We start from the raw sequence: 25,350 nt of genomic DNA, 5'->3' as shown, positions 1-25,350 counted from the left end.
CGGAGCATCAGAGGGGTGCAGGACACCCAGGGTTGGGGAACCGAATGGAGAGGGGCAGCGACAGAGGAGCCCAGACGTCCTTCCTGCAGGACCCGTGGGCGCAGTGTCCAGGACTTTCTGAACGGGATTGCCAATCCCCGCTTTCTTCTGAAAATGGGGTCGGGAGGCTCGGAGACACACTGTCTCTGCAAGCCACGGTAGCAAAAGTTGTTAGGGCTGGGCAGGTCCTGCAGCCCGACAGCACAGGGTGGCCACGGAGGGTACCAGGAAGGAGACCGGACAAGCCTCCGGACACTAGTGCGCCCCGGAAGGCGGGACCAGCGCCCCACACTTGATACACAGGCAGAGACCGTTCCAGTTACATCAAGGATTAGTATGTATTTATGCACAATAATAAAAACATTTACAAGTTGAACTGGATATTTAAACATAAGTTTAACAGGTTTTTATTATATTAAATAACCAAAACACCTTTTATTCCCAAAACTGGTAAAGAATAAATAATATAATTTACAATATGGTACAAAAAATAATCAGGAAGAACAGGCATTCTGCTTTATACAGACACTATGTATATTTATAACCTATAAAACAAATTCACATCTCAAACAAGCCGACAACCTCAGGTGATATGGCTTAACAGGTGATCAGTAAGCAGAGGCCTGCAGTCAGCCCTCAGCTATGGGGAACGTGGGGACAAGGGGCCCTGCAGCCAGTCCTCAGGACCACAGCAGAGCAGGCCAGGTGCTTTGGATCTGTCCTGCCTTTTCCTCTTAAATGTCATTCTGTCCTGAATATATCTGCTGCTGAATATATCAAGACCTGCTGGCCGCTCCTTATTTCAGGCCTTTCTGTACTTGGGCTGATCTTTGCACAAACAGTTTGGATTCAAAGTGGGGGGAAAGCTGGAAATGACATCTCCACTCCAGATGGGCCTGAAATGGATCTGCTGCTGGGAAGCTGGTGATGGAGGAGCGGAAGTCTTGCAATGAGTATTTGCAAACAGGAGACAGACAAGGGCCCTCAGGAACCTAGGCTGCCAGGCACAACGAGGGCCACCCCACAGTCTCACAAAGAGGATGGAGGATTAGGATTAGAGACAGGAGAGGGGTTGAGAGGTAGGAGAGAAGAGGGGAGAGACTTAAGATCTGCGACCTCACCTACTGCAGAGGTAGGAACAAATGCAGATCCACTACAGCCAGCGATGGGCAGAAGCCAAGGCTGTTTGGTTGTGGTGCCAACCCCAGTAAGGTGAGGGTTGAGCCAATAACCCTCAATGTGTGGCATCTGAGCCCCCACACCCTTTCTCCACCGAGAGAAGGGAGAGCAGCAGACTTCCTCAGATGGCTGGGAACCATCCCTCAGCTCCAATCCATGCATAAATTACCCACGGCCAGTTACAGAGGCTGAGCCCACCTCCCCTTTCAGAGGGCAGCAGGTGGCCTTGGCGTCCCTGATCCAAGAGCTCTCTGGACCTAGTGTGTCTGGCACTGGTCAAAGTTTGGCCTCTGTCTGGTAAGCTGACTTGGCATCTCTGGTCAGACAGATCTACTGACCTTGGTCAGCTACAAAAATGTGCCACGGACACGAGCCCAGGGAAGGGAGAGCCTGGTTCAAAGCCCCTTGTCAGAAGCCTCCAGCTTTAGGGGGTCTTTGCTACAGGCAGTTGCCTGCACTCAGGCCCAGTCTGGACTATGCCCAAGGGGTGAGAAGGTTTTTGGGGAAAGTTTTTTTCTGGGGCTGGTTACCATACTACACTAAGTAGGCTTAGACTGAGGGTGAGGGACAGTAACCGGCTGCTCCAGGGACCAAAGAGGCAAACGAACTGGCTCCTGAGGGGAAGTGGCAGGTGGACAGTGATGCTGTTATCACACACCTGGCACTAACACTCAGGCTTCTAGGACAATGCATGCAGCTTTGTGGTTACCCTGGGGGAGATAGATAGGCCATGTTCGCCCCAGGAGACTGTTGAGATCAGAAAAGGCACGGGCAAGGGCCGCACGCAGGCACCTGGCATGCTGTGTGACCATGGAAGGAGACATTGGGCTGATGGAGGTGATTCAGGGACGTGCCAGAGGTTCGGACTGTCTCCTCCAAAGCCGCTCCTGATTCATAGAAAGGAGGCTGGTCTCGAGCACCCAGGAGCCCTGTTTCACATGTGAACTTCTTAGGCCAGCTGGCAGGACACTTGGTTTCCTCCTATCAAGTCTTCCAACCTCAGCGCAAGCAGAAGCATAGCAGGTCTACTGTCTGGGAGAGGGCATGGTCACACTGTTCTGTGTCCACTGCCCTCACCAAGCCCAACTGCACTCCACCCATCCAAGAGAGCAACCAAGGTGGGGCCAGGTTTGGCGGAAGGGGGCAACACAGTCCGGCCTGCCGGTTGGGCCTTCCAGGGCAAAAGGCACCCCATTGGGTCCAAGCTTCTCTCCTGGCAGAGACCCTACTAGAATATCCCACACAACTGTGGAGGCAGCAGTGTGGTGGGACTGGGGTGACTCCCCAGACTCTAGGATAAAGGCCAATGCCCTGGTCCACTTACAGTGGCCCTTTAGGAGCCCAGGATCCATCTCCAGGACACTACTGCCCTCTGCCTGCTTGACACATGGGGTGCTACTGCCTGTACTCTCCTCTGGGAGTCCTGGGCTGCACCCTGCCAGTTAAGGACACTGAACCCTAGGCCATCACTGGGACAGGTCACCGATGGGGGGTCCGCTGCCCCCATCAAACAGAGCCTCTCGTCGGCCGGGATCACTGATGGACAGCTCCTGGGCCAGATCATTGAAGCGAGATATGTAGTCCACACTATTCTCGTTCATCATGCAGGCCAGCTGGGAATCCATGACCTGCGGGTGGGTGGGGACATGAGAACAGCTCAGACAATGCCACTAGAGGGTGTCAACAATCTGGTGTCTCTGCAGCCAAGGGCGTCAACCATGAGCGTCAGCCCAGGACTGCCATGAAACTTCAGCAGCACTCCTAGGGCCTTGGTGAGCATGGCAAGACCTGCCCGTCAACCTCAGCAGTGTGACCACTGGCTAGTGCAGACGCTCTGGCCTCACTGCCCCACACTACAGAGGCCTATCACTCCCTGCTCCCTGGGAGGGCCAGACATTTTACCTCCGCCACATCAGCCAGGGACCGAGACACAAAGGAGTCCCGTGAGCTTCCATCCAGCAAGCTGGGGCCCAGGAGCGAGGTGCCACTATTGGTGCCAGCAGAGGTTGGCAGCATCTTGCGACTCTTCTCCGGGGAGATGAAACTGGCTGCAGAGAGGCAGTGGCCTGAGATGGGGTGGGGAGCAGGGCTGCAGCACCACCCGCTCACTAGGGGGAGCCAGACACCACTGCTGCTCCTGAGCACAGGCACCAGCCCTGATCTGCCAGACTCACGGGGTAACCTCGGCATCCCCTGGGCACAGCACACAGCTAAGCAGGTGTGGGGTCAGAGTCCTTTCCTCTAAGGATGCCCCCTCAGCCTACTCAATCCTGAAAATATCAGCTATTAGTCCTCAAAGCAGACAAACCCAAAAGGGCAAGGCCCCTGAGGGATCCGTTCCGCTCTGCAGAGCTCACTGCAGATGGTGCTCACTGGCGCCCCTCACAGCTGTGTGCTAGGCTGCAGCTCTGATCAGTGCTATGCACACCAGACTGAAGGATGCAAAGGATTGTCCAGCCCCCAGCTCCAGGAAGAGGCCCTGTGGGGAGATGCTGCGAGACCAAGATGCACTGGCCACGGGCATGGAGGTGATGGTTGTGAAGGTGGTTGAGAAGGTGATATCACAGCAGGGTATGGAGTGGATGAGGCTTACCCAGCTGCCAAAGGCTTATGAGCAGCCTCCAAGGGCAGATGCTGCCAGATCTGGTGTATGATGGCCTGGAGCCAAGAACCTAGAGCCAGGCTCGGGAAAAGCCATGGGGCTGTGATCTGACAGCTTTATCGTACGACATACCAAATAGGCTGCTGAGTGAGGAGTCCGTGGGGTCACTGGGGCACCACTGGGGGTCGTGGTTCGGGGAGGCAATCCAGTCAGGCTGGGGGCTGCTGGCTGGAGAGGGCAGACTCTTGGAACTGTCGCTGCCGTTGAGTTTTGCAGGAGAAAGAGGGACGCCCTCGCCTGCTGACAGGAAACCAGCTCAGAGGTGGCAGTAAGCCTGGCAGCGCCTGCTCCCTGAGCTGTCCCAGAAAGGCTGCATCTCCTCTGCCCACCCCATGGATTAAGGACACTTGGGCACCCTCATGGCAGCATAAAGAAGATCCAAGAAGCCAGCTCACTGGGAGCCCAGGCATGGGAAAAGCCTCACCGTACTGTCCGGAGCTGATGGCGATCTCAATAATGGAATCGCTGATGTGTGTTGCAGGCTCGCCCTGTGAAAGCACATCCTCGGGGGGCCCAGGCAAGGAGATGTCCAGGAGTGCAGAGACATTAGGTGGGGAAAGTCGGGTGCGGGAGGCGTCAGAGGGTAGCAGCGGGGGAAGGCCGTTGGGGAGCGGAGCCTTGGGCAGCTCTGAGAGCACCAGGGCAGTTGACCCCTGAGGGGAGAAGCGGCCACATATTGGGGTCACCTTTGGGTCTGCTTGTGCCCCAGCAACCCCAGCATCTGAGCAGGGAAGCTGGGGCTCCGCCTTTACCCTAAAAGTGCATGAGGGCATCAATCACCCAGGGAATGGGGGTAGCCTTAAACCCAACCCAACTCAGAGTGGGTCCCACATTCATGCCTAGCAACCCCCTTTTCTGGAAGTCACTCTACCATCTTAGAAATCTACTTTCTTCATTGTTTTTGTGCCACACTGATGCTCAGGGATCACTGCTACAGGGGCTCAGGGGACCATATAGGGTACCGAGAATCAAACCTGGGTTGACCACATGCATGTACTTTGCCCCAGCCCTAAAATCTATTTTAAGAGAGCAAACAGGAAGGGCCTCCCAGTATCTGAGGCGACTGTCAGATCCATCTTTCCAGTGCCCCCACTTTAGGCATGACTGTTCTAGAAGGTGCCTTGCTGCAAGGAAGAAGCCAGAGCAGCTGGCCAGGCATGCAACAGGTTAAGTGCAGAGAGGGCTGGGACAAGGAGAATGCGGCAGCTGACACAGGCTGTACCTGGAAAGCGCCTGTCGCCGGCTCCTGCTCGGGCCCCGAGGAGACACTGACGAATGGGTCACTTGTGCCCTAAGACACACACCGCCAGAATGCCTGTCAGGTGCCACCCTCCTGCTTCCAGGCTCACCCTGGGCTCAAGATCACGCAAGGTCTGGCCCTGTTGCCCTGGCTCCCTGGCCCCAGAAGTCAGGGGCAACGGGGAGTAGATTCACAACCGACACGGCACTTACCACCACAGCAGGTCCACGCTCTCCATCTGGGTTCGTCCTGCCAGAGTCCTGGCTTGAGATGGCCACTGTCATCTCGTTGGAGGGCAGTGGTGCAATGCCAGAGAGGCTATCCGCGTCCAGGATGGGCAGGGGGCCTACAGGGATGATGCCGGCACTTTTCGCAGCGAGGTCGATAGCGCCTGCTGTGAGGGAGGACACTGAGAAGCTTAACTCCATGCAGGGGTTCGAGAGCACATGCCTCCTGCCCGCAGAACTCAGGCCTGTAGCAGGCCTGTCGGTCACACTCACTGGTCAGTGGGCTTGCGGCTGGGGGTGGGAGGACCTTGGGCACAATGGGTCGGGACAGAGCTGCCTTGCTCAGGGCTGACTGGATGGGCCGGAAGGAACCTCTCCCTGTGAGGACAAGAGTGGACCCAGTCACTCCCACACCCCAGAGCTGTAGGCACTTCGTCACAGCCTCAGGTCACTGATCTGAGCCAATCTCTCTGACTTAGGGAGCCCCTAGATAGGGACATCCCAGTGGCTCTCAGAGTACCCATCACTGTGACCTGGCAAGTGAGCCCTGGTCCTGGGAACATGCAGACCAGAAGTGATGCCTTGGCATCCTTTGTGAACTTAGAACCATTGAGGTACCAGCAAGTGAGAAAACAGCGCTCACAGTATCCCAAACAGGGCCACTGAGGCCACTGTGGGCAGACAGCAACCAGGCCCTGAGGCAGAGGCAGCAGGCAAGCAGTCACCACTCACCAGTGACAGGCGAGTTGGACAGGATGGAAAAGGCGCAGACATTGTGGGACTGGCTCTCTGATGGCCGGGGGAGCAGCGTTCTCTGTAGGAAACAGCCAAATTCAGGAGCAAGCAGCAGACTAGGGAGCAATGAGGGACCCAGCTCCCCAGGCCTGTTACCATGAGCACTGTATTGGGAGGATGCAGTGACAAACAAGTGACAAGTCGGACAGACCAGCTCCCAGGATCGGATACAGCCATATGCCACACACTCCCACTCTGGGCTTCCTCCAGAATGAACACCAACCAGCTGCTGGTGGCAGCAGTGCGGGCAGGGTGCAAGCTGTCCACCTCTCTGCCTACTGGCAGCTTCCATGTGCTCAGAATCACTCATGGGTAAGCCTGTACCCACCTCAGAGCGAATCCAGCCCACTGGGCTGTGACGCTCATGCCTGGGCACTACATCAGGTATACCTATTCATCTTATTCAATGTATGAAGGACACTGGCCCTAAGAGGCAGGGCATCCCAGAGCAGTGAGGGACACTACTGGAGGCTGCTTGATCTGCAAGATTGCTTCAGGGTTCATTCATGAATGAACCTACTGGTCTTAGATTCCAAGGTAACCAAGGTGTGCTACAGCGCACAAGTCAACCCTGGACTGTGACCCGGCTGTGGCTGGCCAGAAGACAGATTGCCAAATAGCGAGTCTTCCACAGACCCAGCTGATACAGAGAATAAACTCACATATAGCTTGAGTCAGTGCGGGAGAGCCCTAGGGATGAGGGTGGGGAGGGGCACAAGAGCTCCACAATGACGGTTGACCTGAGAAGGTTCTGCCACCCTTCAACTTCTCTAATATAGCCAGGAAAGTCATGGCTGGGGCTGCTGCAATCCAGAGCCACTGACAGCAGGTCCTTGAGGCAGCCCAGCAGGGGACGCAGGAGCATCCTCACAACCAAGGCTAACAGAATCTTGTGGGGGCATGAAGGTTCTTTCCCAATACCTACCCTATAAGCTATCACCTGGAAACCCATCTGCACAGAGGAAGAGACCCTCTGAAACAGAAGCTGTCCCCACCCTCACCACCACTTGTTCTTTCAGCTCTTCCCCTCCAGCCCTCACCACTGCAGAAGCATCTCAGGCCTTGTAGTTCCCTCCCAGCACCCTATGGTTTCCCCAGATAGAGGTTCTGAGTTCTTATACACAACTGGTTCTAGGACCTTGGAGAAGGGGACCATTTCCATGAGCGATTTTTGGTTGTTCTAAAGTGTCTTTATTTTCACATCCAAGGAAGGTCATATATATGCACCTCCCGGGAGTGGGGGGGAATCCCCATTTCCCAGCCAGGCACAGTAGAGGCAGGGAGTAAACAGATAGAATGTCCTTGGGGTTCCTGACCTGGACCACCAGTGGCTTCCGCAGATGCCGGTTCCGCAGCTTCCTGGGCTTGGGCAAGAAGAAATCTGACTGCATCTGAAGAAACAGCACAGCGCTGAGCTGAGCCTCAGGGCCCACACAGGCCAAGGGGTACGAGGTGGGCTATGGACAGCCCAGCTGTCCCAACTTACGCTGATGGAGTTCAGATGCTGACGGAGCGTCAGTTCTGTTTCTTTACTAGGAGAGAAGAGCTTCCCATGTCGGCTGTTGGGTGGCAAAGTGGTTGGGACAGCAAAAAGGCCACCATCAGAGTCGCTGTTTCCTGTACTGGAAGGACCAGCCACCAAGAGAGGCCGTGGAGTGTTTCTCAAACCTAGAAACGGCATGAATACAGTTCACTGGGCATGTTCCCTACAGAGCCTGGTCTGACAATCTTGGCATTTCCCCGTAAGAGCCATCTCAGGTTCGCCCAACCAATTACTTTCTTTCCCCTAAAATCCAAGCTACCACCTGCTGTTGTTCCAGAGTGAAGGCTAGTACACTTTCAGACTTTCAGAGATACAGAACCTTCCAGAACACCTAGGACACTTGATTTGGTTTGTTTTGGGGCCACACCAGGCAGTCCTCAAGACTTATTTCTGGCTCTAAACTAAAACTAAGGGATCACTTGTGGCAGTGCTTGGGAGGCTGTATGTAATGCCAGGGATTGGTAGTCGTTGCAAGGCAAGTGTCATACCCACTGTCCTATCACTCAGGTCCCTATCTAAGGCATTTCTTTTCTTTCTTTTTTTTTTTTTTTTTGGTTTTTGGGCCACACCCGGTGGTGCTCAGGGGTTACTCCTGGCTATCTGCTCAGAAATAGCTCCTGGCAGGCACAGGGGACCATATGGGATGCCAGGATTCGAACCAACCACCTTCGGTCCTGGATCGGATGCTCGCAAGGCAAACGCCGCTGTGCTATCTCTCCAGCCCCTATCTAAGGTATTTCTAAACAAAAGGCCATAGGGTCCCTGTCAATCAATCACCCAGGAATATTCCAAGGGGCCATAGGTGAAAAAATAAAGAAAATGGAGGCCAAGGCATAAGATCAGGAGGCCAGAAAGCAAAGTGAGAAAGAGAAGTTGGGGGCCGAGCGGTGGCGCTAAAGGTAAGGTGCCTGCCTTGCCTGCGCTAGCCTTGGATGGACCGCGGTTCGATCCCCCGGTGTCCCATATGGTCCCCCAAGCCAGGAGCAACTTCTGAGCACATAGCCAGGAGTAACCCCTGAGCGTTACCGGGTGTGGCCCAAAAACCAAAAAAAAAAAAAAAAAAAAAGAAAGAGAAGTTGGTAGCTTGACAACTGTGAAACAATTTCAGTATCATAGACTCACAGGAAAAAATACAAAGCCACACAAAAGTGCCTGAGAAAAGTCCAAGAGGTTGAGAAACATGATCCAGAATCTCTGCCTTTGATTTCGCTTCGGCCACCTCTTCACCCCTTCATGCCATGGCAACCATTTACATAGTTTTCACTTCTAGCTCTATGAAATATACACTGAGGCATATTTGTCCAGTTTGTACCTGAGGAATAGGGTGGGTCTCAGCCTGACTTCCTTCCTCAGGCCTGGGGGTACGTGGCAAATGTCCCTAACAGCAGTTTCCTGGAGGAAGTGTGCAGCCCCAGAGGCCAGACAGGCCAGAGCCAGGCTTGAGAGGCAGTGGCAAGGGCAGAACAAGCCTTACCTGAGGAGCAGGGACCTAAGGGCGGCGAGAAGGTCTTGCTGCCGCGCAGGGTAGACTGGCTCCGTGGGCAGCGGGGGCTCCGGGAGCTGATGGTGCCCACCTTCCCTGGGGGTGTCACTGACTGCTCCTCCTGGATGGGCCTCATGAATGTGGGGCCCACATTTGTTTCAGGGGCCTCGGGTAGAAAAAAGGATTCAACTCAGAAAATGGACAAGAGCTCACCAAGTGAGGTGAGCAGGGTGAAAGCACCCTGAGCGTGCACCCACATGAAGAAAACCTCATGGCTGCACAGCACACACCTACCATAGGCTAGGGGCTCAGAGGTTACCACTATCTAGTCAGCAGGACCTGGTGGACACTGATGGATGCTGTGGCTTCTGGAATCAGACACCCCACAGCCAGAGTGTCTCTGCCAGATCCAAGCCCCCCTCTTACCTTTGGGTCCCCCACAGGCTCCAGCCCCATTTCCTTCCAGGGGTGCCCAGAACCCTGACTGAGCATTGTCAATGCCTCTCTGACCTCCCCTCCCCTGCCAGGTGGGCTCTTAACACTTAATCTTGGCACTGTCCCTGGGTCTGCTGGAGCTGAGCTCCCCACAGCCCTTAGGCCATCATCAGTCTTGTTGCAGCTACGGGGTCCTGGTTTACCCTTCCTCCTCTGACTGCACTCACCGGCCTGGGGTTGACTTCGGTGGAGATGAGCCTCAGCAGGCATCGGAGGAGACGCTGCTGGTGGCAGGAGGTGGCAGCAGCAGCCTCGGGGCCCCGCACAGCCAGCCAATCGTATTCCAGCTGTAACTTGCTGGGCTTGCCCATCATGAGGTAGACTTCAGCCAGTGTGAGGCTCTCGGCACTCTGCAGGCCCCAACCCTCTGTGCGTAGCTGCTGGGCCAGGGCACTGCTGGGCACCTCCTTTGCGTGCTTGGCAGTGAGTTGCCCCTGAGGTCGTGAAGGATCCAGGGAGCTCCCCTTCTCCTGGACTTCCTCCACGGGCACAGCGGCAGCTTCAGGAGTGCGAACATCCGGCGGGAGACCAGGGCCAGGTGGGCTGGGCACATGTGTCTCTGGGGACAGGGATGGGGATGGGCAGCGGCACTGATCAGGGATAATGAGGTGCTGGCAGGACTTCATGTAACGGGGCAGCGGGTCCAGGAGGGAGAGCTCATCCTCCAGGTCAGGCAGCTGCTCACAGGCACAGTCGGCCTCAGGAGCGCGTGTCTTCTCAAGGCCTGCTCCAGTGTCCTGCAGCCCATCAGGGCCATCTGGGCTGCTGAGGCCAGGGGCAGCACCGTCCGTGGGGACACACTCCGGGGAGCTCTCCCCAGGGCTCTGTGGTGGGTCCATGCAGGCAGAAGACCGCCCACCACCCTTGGCCTCAGTGCCACCCCGTGGGCACTTCACCTGGCCCCGGGCAGTGCCCTGGCCACTCTGGATGCCCAGTATCTGGGCAGGGGGCAACGAATGGGTGTCCTTGGCACTCTGCTTGCACCGACTGCCCTCCTGCCAATGGACCGTGCAGGAGGCCTTGGAGTGTACCACGCGGGCCACACCAGGCAGGGGTGTTAGGGCACAGCTTTCCCCAGGGAAGAGGCGCAGCGCCTCACTCTCAGGCACTGGTTCCGTACAGGACTCTTGTGGTGGCTGCTCCTCCAGTGTCTTTCGCTGAGTGCCTGTCAAGGAAACACCTGCAGTGCTTGGGTAGGTCCCCCTTCCTGGAGCTGGGTACGAGGCAGAGCTGGGGATCCGTCCCGGAGGAAGACAGGACTGACAGGGCACCCACAGTGCGAGAAGGGCAGCAAGAGTCACACCACTGAACAGAGTGGGAAAGGGGTGAATGCATACCACAAACCCAGGGCACAAGGCCATAGGGGGGGGGTTTCTTTTGCCAGTTCTGGGTACAAGTAGCTGAGAGCAAAAAAGATACAACACGAGCTTCATGTAGTGTCCATTTCTGCTTCAGGAATTCGATGAGGCTGGACACCTTCCGGTGCAGCTCCACAATCATCCTGTGGGGGGACGAGGTCCATGCACACGTGGACAGAGGGCTCGGAACTCGTGGACAGCACCAGGCAAGGGCCACAAGCTCCTTTGCCTGATTATTACCTCCTGGGTTTGGCCCATGAGCCCCATGAAAAGCAATCCCTGAGTGAGGAAGCACCCCTGATTCCTATGAGCTGAAGCCACTGAGCCCTGCTGCTCCCAGACTCCCTAAACTGGAGTACTTCCTCAGGAAAGGCCTGAGGCACTACCCCCTTCCCAGGCCACACTACCTGAGTCGAGGGTTCTGGGCTAGGCTCTGCACTCGGGCCCACGCATGATTGCTCCGGGGCTGCAACTCCACAGGGACCCGCAGGGGCAGGCGCACAGGCTTCTGGTCTTCCTCGTCACTCAGACCTATGATGACAGGAAAGGAGATGAGTGTCAAATAGCACATGCCCAAGTCAGGCTGAACCTCGGTGCCACACAGGTCCTAGCATCTCAAGCCATGTTGCTGAGAGGAGGCTGCAGGAAGTGCTGCTCCAGGGCTGGCACCTACAGTGCCCACACCTACCTTCAGGATCACAGAGTTTCTTTAGGGCTCGGCACATGGGCGCTTTGATTCTCAGGTTCCTGCCTTTGTATCTCACGGTGGTGGCTCTGGGAAAATCCAAAAGAAGCACTGAGGCTCTTCAACCAGCATGTGCCACCTCCACCCGTCTCCACCCTGGATGTAGAGGCTGAGCCTGAGTACGCTGTGCTCCTGGCACCTCCTGATCTCTCCACTATGATATCAGATCAAGGAGTCCCTTGGATTGACAGAAATTAGGCCCCCGCTAACTCTGTGCTCCACTCAGTGCTCAGTACACCCCAGCAGGAAGGAGCAACCATCCAACAGCACCATCCAAGTCCTGCAAGCTTGCACCTGCTCATGCTTGCACCAACCCTGTTGTTGGTACGACAGGTGCAAACTGGTTGCCCACCCACTGACAAACCCAGCTGAGGGGACCTGGAATTTCTAGTTCCATTTTCCCAACCTTTCCAAGATGGGAACTTTTCATGGCAGAATTGAGTGACAGAACGAGCAGTTTCACTTCAACACTGAAGTGCCTGTGCAAGCTGCTGACCCTCAGCACAGCCAAGTCACAATCAGCCTTAGTGCCCAGGCAATGAGCAGGAAGGCAATTAACTGACCTCCACAAGGAGAGCCTTCTTGGGGGGGGGGGGGGGCTATATCCAGTCTATATCAGGGATCACTCCTGGTGGGCTTGGGAAACCCAATGGGATGCCAGGATCAAATCCAGGTCAGCTCTGTGCAGGGAAGTGCTCTGCTTGTTCCCAGGAGATGTCTCACCATCTGATTCTGCACAGCTACTGTGGAAGCACGTAGACTGAGCAGGCCTGAGCAGACGTCTGGCTATCCCTCTATTCTGAGAGGTGAGGGGGCCACAAGAACTGAAACAGGTAGTCTGGAGCTTTGCTCACCCTCTCTGGTACCTGAATGGCTACACATCAGACTCACCTAGCTCCTCCATACCTCATACTCCCTGTTTATCCTTAAGGATCCTAGCTGGCAGACAGCCCCCGAATTCTACCCTCTGGCTCTTCCTCGTAACCTATCACCCTCATACTCTCAGCCTAAATGAAGACTTGGTGGCCCTGTCCTGTCAGGAAAGCAGGGGACAGCCTTCCCCACTCTGCTCCATGAGATGAGCTCATAGGCAGCACTCTGCCCTCCAAACACCCTGTAGCCCCTTGCCAGCCAGATGCCCCCAATTCTATCAGGGCAACATGTACCATCCACCCAAGGACCCCCAGAGGGGCACAGCAGGGCATGCTAGTCAGTCCTGCTCCACACTTTCTAGAAGGTGCCAGCCTTGTCTTCAGTTTTTTTCCTAGGTGGAACACCTGAGTCTCCTACATGTCAGGTCTGTGCTCTACCATGGAGCTGTTCTCAGATATGGGACCAGCCCCTGGAGAATCACAGTTGAACCCTAGCACCGATTCATGAATTGCCAGGCAGGACCAAACTACTGCAGGCTTGGTCCCCAATACCAAACCCATGTTAGGTGTGGAAATGCAGGCACTGGGTCAATCAAGAGTCACACATGGACAGTCCACTGAGCACTGCAGCCTCAGCCAAAGGACAAAGACAGCCTGAAGAGCAGCAGTCACAAACTGTAGGCATGGCCAAAGCTAAACAGCCCTGCTGAGGGTCCCTCACCAGGACCCAGATATCAATGGGGGGTGGGATGGGGCCCTCTCAAATGAACAGAGCAGTCATAGCAATGGGGTACTGTATCTGAGCTGCAAGGACACTCCAAGGTCAAGACAGGGCTGAGCAGGCTTCACTGGGGAAACCCTAAGCATGAAGCACAGGGGAGACCCAGAAAAGACAGTTCAGTGGGAAAGATTAGGAGGAGCACTCTCAGGAAGTGAAACCGGGAAGGAGTGGCAGGGTGCCAAGGACGCCCACCGTGCTTACCCAGCCTGGATGAGCTCATTCAGCTTGGATGCATTCTTGTCATCCATACCTTGAAGGAAATGGCAGTCAGCCCTCGCTGTAATCATGCATGAACCTGGCAAAGAACCCTAGAAGGCCTTTCCAGGGAGAGCCCGGTGCCCTCACAGGATGGCCATGGCCAGAGAACTGACCTCTAGAGCGGATCCTCCCTCCACCACACAAAATTGGCCCACCTGACACCTCTCCCCACCATGGCTCTCCCCCATCCACTGTTGTGCCAAAGACCGTTCCTTCCACTCTGCCTGCCAGCTCCCCAAGGCGTGCTGAGAGTGAGGTAGCCGGCACCATGTCCTCCTGGATCATCTAGGCCTGCCAGAGCTCAGCTACTGACCATATGGGATACACTGTAACTGAAATCCCAAGGATAGACTGCATGCACGATAGGCCCCCTTAGCTGTACTCACAGCCCCCGATCTTTTTGCGCAGCTCGCCATAACAGATGAGACCATACAACTCCTGCGATGACCTCTTCAGCCCATGGGAGAACACTGCAAGGAGGAGAGGGGTAGCATGGGGACCCAACACCTTCAAGGGAGCAGTGTCAGAGGCCCCACCACCTCAGGGATGCAGCTGGGGCGCTGGTCCCATTCCTGCAATATTCAGAATAAGAAATGAAGGGGCGGGAGCAATAGTACAGCAGTAGGAGGGTTGCCTTGCACGCGGTCAACCCAGGACAGACCTGGGTTCGATCCCTGGCATCCTACATGGTCCCCTGAACCTGCCAGGAGCAATTTCTGAGTGCAGAGCCAGGAGTAACCCAGGTGCCACCGTGTATGGCCCAAAAATCAAATAAGTAAATAAATGAACATGGTAAATAAAAGACCTGGGGCAAGGAGACCAGTGCTGACCAGAGAACTGTGTTCCAACGACCCACAGAGACAGCTACATACTGGACTCCACGGGGATGCAAAGGGACTTGCCCGCTCAAGTCTCCACCCTCCTGAGGGGCCAGCTGATCAACCAGGTCACTGTCCCCAGTCTGGCCAAATCTGCCCTCTTGTACCGGAAGCACCCCGGAGAAGACATTGATGGTCCTAGTCTGCCTTGTAGCCAAAGGAGACCACCCTGTTGGGATCTACTGTGCAGGGGCAGGTGGGGTGTTCAAGAGTCTCCTGGGGAATCAGCAGGCCAGTGTACCCTTTGATCACCCTCTGAGGATGAGAGGCTGGGGGAAGAAGATTGAAAGGTGACTGCACCTCTAAGCATTTAAGCCCAGTTTTTGTGTCTCAGAACCATGCTGGACTGATTCCCACCCAGAAACAGTGAGAATGGATGACCCTCCAGCCCACGATTGGATGTGATAGATCTCCTGGTGGAGACTGACAGGCCAAAAGGGACCTAATCCTGTCTCTCCTGACTGAGGGGAGATGCAGGCCCAGGGCAGCACAACAACCAATCTCCTCTTAACACATAGCACCACAAGACCAGGAAGGCTTGGGGTCTAGTGAGGCCTTCACTACAATCAGATGCTGACAGACGCCTGGCCTGGCCTGGCCTAGGGTGTAGTGAGGCCTTCACTACAACCAGACGCTGATAGACTCATGGCCTAGGGTACAGTGAGGCCTTCCCTACAACCAGACTGCTGACAGATCCCTGCCAAATCATGTAGCATTCCCGTCAATGCCAATATCACCCACAGGCAGCACTGTGGCCATTCACACACTCACCATTGTCAAAGTCGATATACTTGGTGATTTTGTGCCACGTACGGTAGTAGAAATGCCGGACCTGCTCCTTGTTCTTCACCATGCTGGCGGGCTTGCCTTTCTTCTTATACTTCAGAGCAATATTGTTCCGAATGGCTTCAAAATCTTTCCCGTGCTAGAAGATGAAGCCACATTAACAGCCCTGTGGACAGCCCGGGGCCATTCAATGATGAAGCATGGCTAGTGATATAAGGCCGTCAGCTCACAGAGCCCATGGGGAGCAGGCACAAACACCACTTGGGACAAATTCTGCACCTGCAGCGACCTGGGAGACAGATGGCACCTTGCACATGGCCAACCTGGATTTGATCCCCCAAGTACTGCCAGGAATAACTCCTAGGCACCATCAGATATGTCCAAATACCCCCCCAAAAAAATTAAAGGGAGAAATGGAGACAAAGGGCCTTATGATGAGCAGAATCATCTAGTGCTGATGATGTGCAGGGAGAAAAATATGCAGAGCGCTCAGGAGACAGCTCGAGAGTCGCTCGCTCTTCCTGCTTTCTTCCCCGCAGCCATGCAGAAGAGTCCAGTTCAACTGTTCCAAACAGAACAGTATCCTCATCACTATTGAGGGGCTGCTACAAGGCAACTAACTGTCCAGTAGCTGAGGGAGACACTGGAATAGCCCATGCCAGAGCCAGGTCATCCTCCAAGCCCAAGACCAGCAGGTGTGTGGCAAAGACATAGGAAGCAGAGATTGCCATGGCCACTGTGAAACAATGCCTGGAATATTCTAGGCCCCAGAGGCCACCTCAGCTCCCTGAGCCCAAATAGAGATAATCTTGGAGCAGAGACAGCAGAGCAGGAACAGTGCTTTCCTGTGCCAACCGGAAATAGTGGCAATGAGATCCTTGTCACAAGCCAACTTATCACCACAAGCTACGTGCCACCTTCAATGGGCATGGAGCAAACACCGCTTGGGAGGGTGTCTAGGAGCAGCAAGGTGCCTAGAAGTTCTGCAGGAATGTCAGCTAAGTGCCATCACAGGATAGTCCTATCCAGGACTGGGGGAAAGGGTGGTTCCAGGTGCCTCAAGTCACAGCACCTGGGAGCTGACAACACAGCAACGTGAGCCTGCAGAGGGGCCTACGTTGGGCTTAGGCCCTGCAGTCAGTAGAACCTGTTAGGACTGGGGAGTCAGGGCAGGCCTGTACCATCGATGCTTTCTGCAGTTCTCCCCAAGTCTGAAGCCACTGAAAACTAATATGCTCAGGATCAAAGTACTTGCCTCACAGAAAACAAAATCTGAAAATGCCAGAGTTTATGAAATATTCCCAGATGCCTCCAAAACCAGGCTGGGAGCAGCTCATGGTTCTTCTTCGACCTATAGAACAGTGGTAAAGCTCTGGCTCCCTGCCCACCTTTGAGACCTCTTCGTTTCTTTGTGAACCTATGTGAACTACAAAATGTGTGTGTGTGTGAGTGTGTGTGTGTGCACGCACTTGCACACATGCACTACAGGAAGTCAACTCCTCCTTTTGAGAACTTTGTATTCATCTCTCAGAGTAGACTGGGCGCAGAGGCAAGACTGTCCTGCAGCAAGGGGTGAGTGGGCAGAACACAGGTAGAATCACTTTCTAACTCTTGTGCGGGCTAAGCCCAGTGCTGCTCGGGTGACCCTCAGAGCACCTCATAATGCTAAAGACAGAATCCAGGACCTGAGCACTTAGCCTCAGAACCTTTGTAAAGAAGAGAAACATCTGACTGCTAGAGAATGAGCAAGTGCTCAGGACCCCATGAGTCAGACCATGGGGCACAAATGACGTGAGCAGCTGCCATTTGCATGGACACTCACCTCATAGAGCCCCTCAAAAAAAGTGTTCTTGTCCTCCGTGCTCCACGATTCCCACTGCCGGCGAACCTTCTTGCCTTCTTCCTTCTCACCACCTGAAGCCCCTAAGTTCCTTGAGGAGGAGCGTGAGCCTCCTGCAGGAGCAGTGGGAGCACCTCCACAACCATTTCCAGATGCTGATCCACCACCATCAGGTCCTTCAAGAGAAAGATTTGAGTGGTCATCTGCCCCAAGCTGGAGAAGTGAGGAGATACTAATGCCAGGGAGACTTCTGCAGAGGGAGCTCATGATGTGGGTGCAGGCTGACATCCAACAAAGTGACACGACCCAAATCTCTCCAACATTTCAGAGCAAGGCTAAGAGCAAAGACACCCGGTACATCCCAGGATGAAAAGAGCAATGCTGTATGAACGAAACACAGCTCCTTCCAGGACAGAGCCCCACCGGCCTTCACTGCTGAACATTTCAACACATACACAACCTATCACAGAACTAAGACTTCAGTACAGGCACCAGTAAAAGGCAGAACACAGAAAGAGCATAGGGGAGGCATCAGCGATTCCATTCCCTGGAATCATACAAGGTGCCTGAGTACCACTAGTATACCCATTCCCCCCCCCCAAAAAATATTCTATTAAAAGAAGCCAGAGGGGCCGAGCAGTGGCACAAGCGGTAGGGCATTTGCCTGCATCGCTGACCTAGAACGGACCGCAGTTCGATCCTCCAGAGTCCCATACAGTCCCCCAAGCCAGGGGCCAGGGGCAATTTCTGAGCGCATAGCCAGGAGTAACCCTTAAGCATTGCCATATGTGGCCCAAAAGTCAAAAAAAAAGGAGCCAGAAATAGTCAGGTGTTAAGGCATCCGCTTTAACAAGGCCAACACTCATTTGATCCCCAGTACTACACATGGTTCCTGAGCACCACCAGGGGTAATCCCTAAGCATAGAGCCAAAAGTAAATTATGAGCACTGCTGGATATAGCCATCAAAAAAAAAGAATGGGGTCGGAGTGGTGGGTGGGGTGCAGAGACAGTATAGGAAATCAAGCACCGGAGCCAGAGCAGTGGCGCAGGTGGTAGGGCATCTGCCTTGCACATGTTAACGGAGGACGGACCGTGGTTCAATCTCCCTGGCATCCTATATGGTCCCCCAACCCAGGAATGATTTCTGAGCTCATAGCCAGGAGTAACCCCTGAGCACTGAGCACCACAGGGTGTGACACACAGAAAAAAAAAAAAAAAAAGGAAGTCAAGCACTAGTCTTACATATAAACAAACTCAGTTTGACTCCTGGCACCATATCACTCCTAAGCACAAAGCTAGAAATAGCCCAAGCACTGCTAAATATGGCCCCCAACCCCTTACCCCAAAGAGAAAAGATACAGAAGAAACCCTAAACAATCCTAAAATTCTCCAAGCCTCACCTCCACCCCACTCACCAGAATTCTCAACAGCAGTACCAGGACCTGAACTCAATTTTAAAACAATCTGCCAGGCCATCCCTCTAAGTCATCAAACCATGTTCTAGGCTCCATACACTCACTGTTCAGGAGTGCAGGGGATAGAACCCAGGGTTCCCGGACAAGATACATGCTCCACCATGAGCACCCTCCTCGGCCTAACTAAAGCCCCATGTTTCCAGGAAATATGTCTGCACAGAGCCCAAGTCCAAATCTACTTGGATCAGTCCAGGATCCTGAATCACCAGGATGAGACTGAATCAACAGTCCAGTGGGGAGTGTACTTCTATCCATGGCACCCCGTAGGTTCCTCCTGAACCCTGCCAAAAGATATTCCTAAGCACTGCTGGGTGTGGCCCAATGGGCTCCTAGTCTCTGGGTGAGGCCTAGAGAGAGAGACTGGGGGAAGGGGGATTGAGGTGATAAGAAAGCCCAGGGCCTGCTGAGACACAGGCCTGGGGAAATAGCCATAGTTCAAAGTCATATAAATGCCATGACCTAACCGTGCTTCCCGCCCTTCCAGTTCCATCCTCTCAGTAATAGGAACTCCTGGCCTATCTCTGCTGTAACCTGCCTCTCAGCCCACAGGACTGCAGGTCCATAGACGGGCGAGAAGGCATCCAAGTCCAGGCGCACAAATCAAGGACTTCAGAAACAGCACCAGACACACACAGGGTGATGTCAAAGGCTCCATCATGAGCTAATCCTTGCTGGGCACCCAGCAGACTAGGGGCCCTGGCCATGTTGTCCTATTCCATCACAGGCTCAGCTCCAGAAGAGGGGATGGAACCCTGAACTTTGGGAGAATACAGAAAATGAAAAATTTTAAAAAATGTAAGGGTACAGGATAGTACATACACCCAGGTGAGAGGACCCAGGTTAGACTAAGTAACTAACTGCCAATAGACAGGAATAAGCACAAGGTCCCTGTGATCCTCAGCACTGCACAGGCACTCAAAGCACAACTGCCAGGTGTGGCCCTGGCAATCTCCAGCACCACTCGTCCAAGTAGCATCCATCAGTTGGTCACATAGCATCCGTTAGCTTAGTCAGTCACGTCAGTCATGTAGCGTCCACAGGTGGCTCCTGCTTGGGAGGCCCCAAAATTAACAACAAAAACACAAAACATTACCCAGCCATGAGAATCTCCTCGCAAAGATACCTGGTGCCAGCACTGCCGAGCAGGCGGTAACCCGCTGTTCAGTGGGCATGAGAGGAACATCACTGCCTTCTGACGACAGAGGTGCAGAAAGCAGTGTGTACCCCACAGAGCCCAGAAGGAAACACAGCAGCTCCAGTCAGCAATGGCTGTGCCAGCCACTCCCAAAGTCCAAGCTACCTTCGACAGAAGTCCCCCAGGGATGCAGATGAAGGAGCGTCCTTGCAGGCCTGTGCCCTCCCTCCATTCCTGCAAAGACGGGGGTCTCTGGGCAAGCCCACTAGACTTAGGCAGTTCCTCAAATTGAAGCCACGGAGAACCAGCACTGCCTGAGATGGTCCCAACACCATCTTCTGAGGATAACTGGCTGATGAGCTCCGAGGAAGGCTTCTGGGGAACCCAGCAAGACAGGTGCTGCTAAATTCTATTCTGAGGCTTTGGGAGACTGGGAAGTCCTCTGGGGGAGGAATGGCAATCAACCTTCTCTGCACAAGACCCTAGTTCTGTTCACCTTTGGCCAAATACTCTCATCTCCTCCCAAGGCCATGGCACTGGCTCGTAGCCCAAACCACTCTAAGGTGGACCTGCAATGCCATATAAAAATGCTACTGAGCAGATGCCATGCTGGCATTGGTGACATTTTACTTTCTCAACACCGTTGATTAAAGATGAGGGAGAACCAATAAAGGACACAGATGGAGTCAATTGGGAGCCAGCAGGACCTTGGCATAGAGCGGGTCACACAAAATTGGTGCATGAGCCAAAGGGACAGCTCTGCAGGGGACCCAGAGCCGCAGCAGCACCAGGCACACGCACCAACACACATGCTCTCATGCACATACATACACATAACATGATTCACATGTGCATATACATGCCCTCATCCATGCATTCCTATCACCTTCGGGTCTTCATATAACCTCAAGACACAGAAAAATACAAAATAAAGACCCTAGGGATCGGCGGGATAGTGCAGCAGTACGGTGTTTGCCTTGCACGCAGCAGATTCAGGACGGACCTGATTCGATCCCCAGTGTCCCATATGGTCCCCGAGCCAGAGGCGATTTCTGAACACACAGCCAGGAGTAACCCCTGAGCATCACCAGGTGTGGCCAAAAATAAAACCTAAAAATAAATAAAAACCCTAAGGGCCAGAGTGGTGGCACAAGCCGTAAGGCGTCTGCCTTGCGCTCACTAGCCTAGGATGGACTGTGGTTTGATCCCCTGGCGTTCCATATGGTCCCCCAAGCCAGGAGCAATTTCTGAGTGCACTGCCAGGAGTAACCCCTGAGTGTCACTGGGTGTGGCCCAAAAACCAAAATAAAATAAAATAAAAACCCTAAAGAACACTTGGATGACAGAAAATGACTCTACCAAGAAATGACATTCTTTTTTTGTTTTTGGGTCACAACCAGTGATGTTCAGTGGTTACTCCTGGTGTGCTTGGGGGACCATAAGGGGATAGAACCTGGGAGAAAAGACATCTTAATGTGAGCATCAACGAAGTTCTGAAAATAATCCCAGTCTTTGAAGCATTAGTCAAATTTTCCATTTAATATTGTCTTGGCTTTCCATCACTCCTGCACATCCACTCTTTGATACACAGCCCTCTGCACAACTCTCAACTTAGAGCTTCAGATTCCTGCGTATGGGTCCCCTGCTCAGTATACCCTGGTCTGAGAGGGCCTACACTGCAGGAATATGCCACTTTGCTGGAGAGACCTTTTGCTAGACATCCTGTCTTTTTCCTCCAGATCTCCAAAAAAGGGCCTTTCTGAAATAGTGCCAGGGCAGGCTCCTGACTTCACTAAATGTCCTTTCCCGGGTCTGACGTGGCCCCTCAAAACCCAAGAGAGCATGGAGAGCCCGGCCATCCCGGCTTCAGGCCTGTGCTCTGGCCAGCCTAAATTATCTAAAAAGACTAATCTAAAGACTTGGGGCCAAGTCCAAGAGCCTGAAGAATAAAGAACTGAGTCCAAAGGCAGAGCAGGCGAGAGGCACTGACACAGCCTAACCCTCAGTGGTGGTGATGGGGGGCACCCATTGGTTCTGCCCACTGCTCTCCAAGAGGCAAGAGCTAGACTGAGTCACTAGACCTACAGTTGCCCTAACCAGGCAACCTGCCTCTGAACACTCTCATGAAGCCCTGGATCCTAAGTCAGCGTTCATAGCTCCTGCACCCCCAAGCACTAGTGACGCATTGTTCTTGGTACCAGGTCACAAGATCCCTCAGTCAAGAGGTTGAAGTCCAAGGATGAACAGCCCCTTCCCCTGGAAAGAGTCGAGTTAGCCTCTGGAAAGTTCACCTGGGGAAACAAATCAAGAGATGCCCCTCAGAGACAGTGAGAGGCCACTGGCAACACAGAGATGGCACAAGCAGAAAATGCTCCAAGATCGCTGACTCCAACACAGGCCCAGTCCTGCGCACAGGTGAACAATGGGCACAAGAAAGTGCCTTGCCTCGGGCAGGTCGTGCCACCTGTCCTATGGGCAGAGCCCTCTGACCTGGTACTCGGAACAGTGTAACTGTGATCGGTTTCATTGCCTCTCAGGTCCCCAAACAGGGAGGGCAGACACCACCCAGCCCCCCGTGCACAAAGAAATCTCCAACACAGTCAGCTGTTGTTACCCCTCCAAAGAAGAGGGACTGGGGAGGTAAAGGGCAATTTTCTATGGAGATGAGCTCTCCACGGGGCTCGAGGCAGTTGTTTGCCAGTCTGCTGATCTGCAACTTGCCTTCCACGTAAGCTGAGCCCATGGTCCAACAATTTGAGTTCAACTTCCGGCAGCCACCCACAGGGACAGCTACTTCTACCAGGAAAGAGGGTCTGAGGACAAAAGACCAGGATGTCTGCCCAACTCCATATGCCGATTGTGTGAGTGGATATCTATGAAGCCACCAAGCAACCCACAAGGGACCCCTGGAGCTCACTTGGAACTGAAACACTTTCACAAGGCAAATTATAGGTGTTTTCCTGATCCATTAGCATCTCGCATCAAGATAAGCTTATGGGAGGCCCGTTTTCAATTCTGGAACAGGCCAAATCATTTACACTCATATACTTAAGTGCAGAGACTCAAAAATGCCTCTAACAGGGTAAGGCCCTACTTTCAGAGGCCCACTTCTTAGTGGGAAGACTGGCAAGTTTGATGAAGCACTTCGTTAGCGCAAGTAGTTCCTTCCTAAAATTACCAGGGGCCTCCCAAGAACTAAGCTGAAGAAGTCTCTTTCCGGCAAACTGCCCTGGAAACTGACCTTTCATCTGCTTTCCCTGAGAACTGCGCTCTAGGCGTGAAACAAACAAACAAAAATGTCGGCGGCTTTGAGTTATAGGGGGAAGGATGCAGAAAAAGAAACGAGAAGAGCAGAGAGCAGGAGGCAGGTGAGCTACAGAGCTCTGTACCACCTTCGAATCAGGACCCGAAGAAGCCAGGTAATAAGCACAGCGTCTAAGCACAGGCTGGGGTATAGACTACAGGGCTAGCCATCCTGGAAGGCACACACACATATCTTCCCGGGGCCGTGAAAACGAAGCAGCTCTGAGCACCCAGGCCCGTGTGGGCAGGAGCTCCCTCTTTCGGATCTGGTCCTGGTAGGCCCATTAGGTCAGCGGGCAGCCTCCTACCTTTGCCGCGGGGCCCAGGGCCGCCGCTGCCCACTGCGCACGGAGAGTCCTTCCTAGGCCGCTTGCTCTGCGGCCGCACGCTGGATCTCAAGAAGTGGTGCTGATCCTGCGGGCCGGCGGCCGACGAGGACGGGCCCGGAGGGTCGGGGGGACCTTCGCTGCCGTCCCGGGGGCTCTTCCCATCCCTCTTTGTGCCGCCGCCGTCGTCGTCGTCCTGGGCCGCGTCCCCCGCGCCCGCCGCCTCTCCCTCCAGCGAATCCTCCTCAGCCGGTCTCTTGCCCAGCTTCTTGAGCCCGTCCTCGCCGCCGCTGTCCCCCAACTTCACTGTCATCCTGCAGAGACAAGGGTGGGGGGGTGCCGAGGACGGGTCAGCCTGCGCGGCCCACAACTTTGCCCCGCGCTCCCAAGCTCCCAACATGGCCGCCGCCGTTGTTCCCGTCCCCGCCCGGCCCGGCCCCCCGCACCCGGGGGCCCGGACGCCTCGATATGCAGCAAAACCCTGTCCCAACATCCTCGCTGACCACTCGGGGCCCAGCTACACAAGCCGAGCCCCCACCCGCCGCCGCGAGCACGACTTGCACCCCAGGCAGCACCTGCCCGAGGTCAGCGCCCCGCAGGAGCAAGCAAGGGGTGGATGGGTGGGTGGGGGTAAAACTGGAACCCCAAAAGCTTGCAATTGCAAGGTGCGGGGGGGTGGGGAAACCTGGAACCCCAAAAGCTTGCAATTACAAGGTGCGCGGGGGGGGGTAACTGGAACCCCAAAAGCTTGCAATTGCAAGATGCGGTGTGGGGGGCCTGAGCTGCAACGAAGAGCATAAGTTGCTTCTGCAGCACCCAAGCCGCTGGCGGGGACAAAGTGGGGGGACCCAGCGAGGGGTCGACGGACACACCGAGTGCGCAGAAAGGGCACGAGGTGGGGGGCGGCCCGGGACGCCCAGAGTCCAGATGGGGTAGCCGGGCCAGGCCGGGCTCGGATCACAGGCGGGCGCCGGATCCAAAAGCCCCTTCCCGCAGGCGGCAGGAAATCACGGGTCACCCCGTCCCGGCGCTTCCAGGCGCCAGATGCAAAACCAAAATGGTCGGTGGCAGCCCCGGGCTCGAACCCCGAGTCCTGGAGTCGGCTTGGCTGGCAAATACTGCTCGAGACAAAAGAGCCCATTGGGTTCGGCGGGCTCGGGGCAGCAGCTCCGGCGGGGGGCTCGCTCGTCCCGGGCAGAGCGGCTCGGGTTGGCGGGGACCCCCATGGGGGGGCCGATCTCCCAGGAGAGGGGGCCGGGACACCCCGTCTGGGGCCCCCGGAAAGGACGGACGGACGGAAGGAAGGGCCTGGCTGACTTGACAAGCGGGCCGGGCCCGTCCCCAGCGCAGCCGCAGCCTCCTGTCACCTGCTTCATCCACCGCACCGAAGCCGGGCTTCTCGGGCTCCCCGGGCGCCCGCAGAACCGGCCGGGCCGGGCCGGGGTGCCCGGGAGCCCGAGTGTCCGCCTCCGAGAGGCCGCGCGCCCCCGCCTGAGAGCAAAGCGCCGGCCGGCGGGGATGTCGCGACGACCCGACCGTGCAAACTTGTGCAACCGGGCCCGGATGCCGCCGCCGCCGCCGCCGCTCCAGCCGCCCTGAAGCCCGGCCCCGCGGCGCTCGGCGGCAGTTCCGGCTACGGCAGCCGGCAGCGACGGCGACTGGGGAGGGGGGAACGTCGCGGCGCGGCGCGGCGCGTCGGTGGGCGGGGCGGGGCGACGCACGCGTGCGCGGGGACGAGCACGTACAAGGTTTAGGGCGGGCGCACCCTGCCTCGCCGCGTTCCTATTGGCTGGCGACAGGCGCGCGCGCCGGCACGCAAGAACGCGGGGCGGGGCGACGCGTTCGACTCGGCGCCGCGGGGGAATGTTGTGACGCCCGGTCCCCGGAAGTGCCGATCCGTGCGTCGCTTCTGATTGGCGGATAGTCAGC

At 55.3% G+C, this 25,350-nt stretch overlaps 1 protein-coding gene across 3 annotated transcripts; it reads right to left on the bottom strand.

Moving 5' to 3' along the window:
- Positions 1–1,946: 1,946 nt before the first annotated feature.
- Positions 1,947–23,771, bottom strand: CRAMP1 (cramped chromatin regulator homolog 1). 3 transcript variants are annotated; one of them, XM_049768074.1, is made up of 20 exons: positions 23,404–23,771; positions 17,164–17,357; positions 15,327–15,480; positions 14,064–14,147; positions 13,621–13,669; positions 11,710–11,795; positions 11,429–11,552; positions 11,083–11,164; positions 9,831–10,820; positions 9,160–9,334; positions 7,629–7,810; positions 7,459–7,533; positions 6,080–6,161; positions 5,621–5,725; positions 5,333–5,514; positions 5,103–5,171; positions 4,305–4,533; positions 3,953–4,117; positions 3,121–3,266; positions 1,947–2,846 (listed from the first exon to the last, which is right to left on the bottom strand). In XM_049768074.1, exons 1-20 carry the CDS (start codon positions 23,732–23,734, stop codon positions 2,685–2,687), a joined length of 3,666 nt encoding a protein of 1,221 aa, XP_049624031.1. In that variant the 5' UTR covers positions 23,735–23,771; the 3' UTR covers positions 1,947–2,684. The 3 variants fall into 3 exon arrangements, with proteins under 3 accessions (XP_049624031.1, XP_049624032.1, XP_049624034.1); XM_049768075.1 differs by having other exon boundaries at positions 5,333–5,511; XM_049768077.1 differs by lacking the exon at positions 5,103–5,171.
- Between the last annotated feature and the right edge of the window lie 1,579 nt (positions 23,772–25,350).

This window comes from Suncus etruscus, chromosome 2 (assembly GCF_024139225.1).
Source record: "Suncus etruscus isolate mSunEtr1 chromosome 2, mSunEtr1.pri.cur, whole genome shotgun sequence".
Taxonomy (NCBI): domain Eukaryota; kingdom Metazoa; phylum Chordata; class Mammalia; order Eulipotyphla; family Soricidae; genus Suncus; species Suncus etruscus.
This window is presented reverse-complemented; position numbering and strand designations above follow the sequence as displayed.

Coding starts and splice junctions, on each gene's coding strand:
- CRAMP1 (XM_049768074.1), bottom strand. CDS start 23,734: ATGACAGTGAAGTTGGGGGACAGCGGCGGCGAGGACGGGCTCAAGAAG. Junction 14,148..15,326: donor GTATATCGACTTTGACAATG/GTGAGTGTGTGA, acceptor TCCTCCTTGCAG/TGTTCTCCCATGGGCTGAAG. Junction 6,162..7,458: donor GGAAGCCACTGGTGGTCCAG/GTCAGGAACCCC, acceptor TGTTTCCTACAG/AGAACGCTGCTCCCCCGGCC.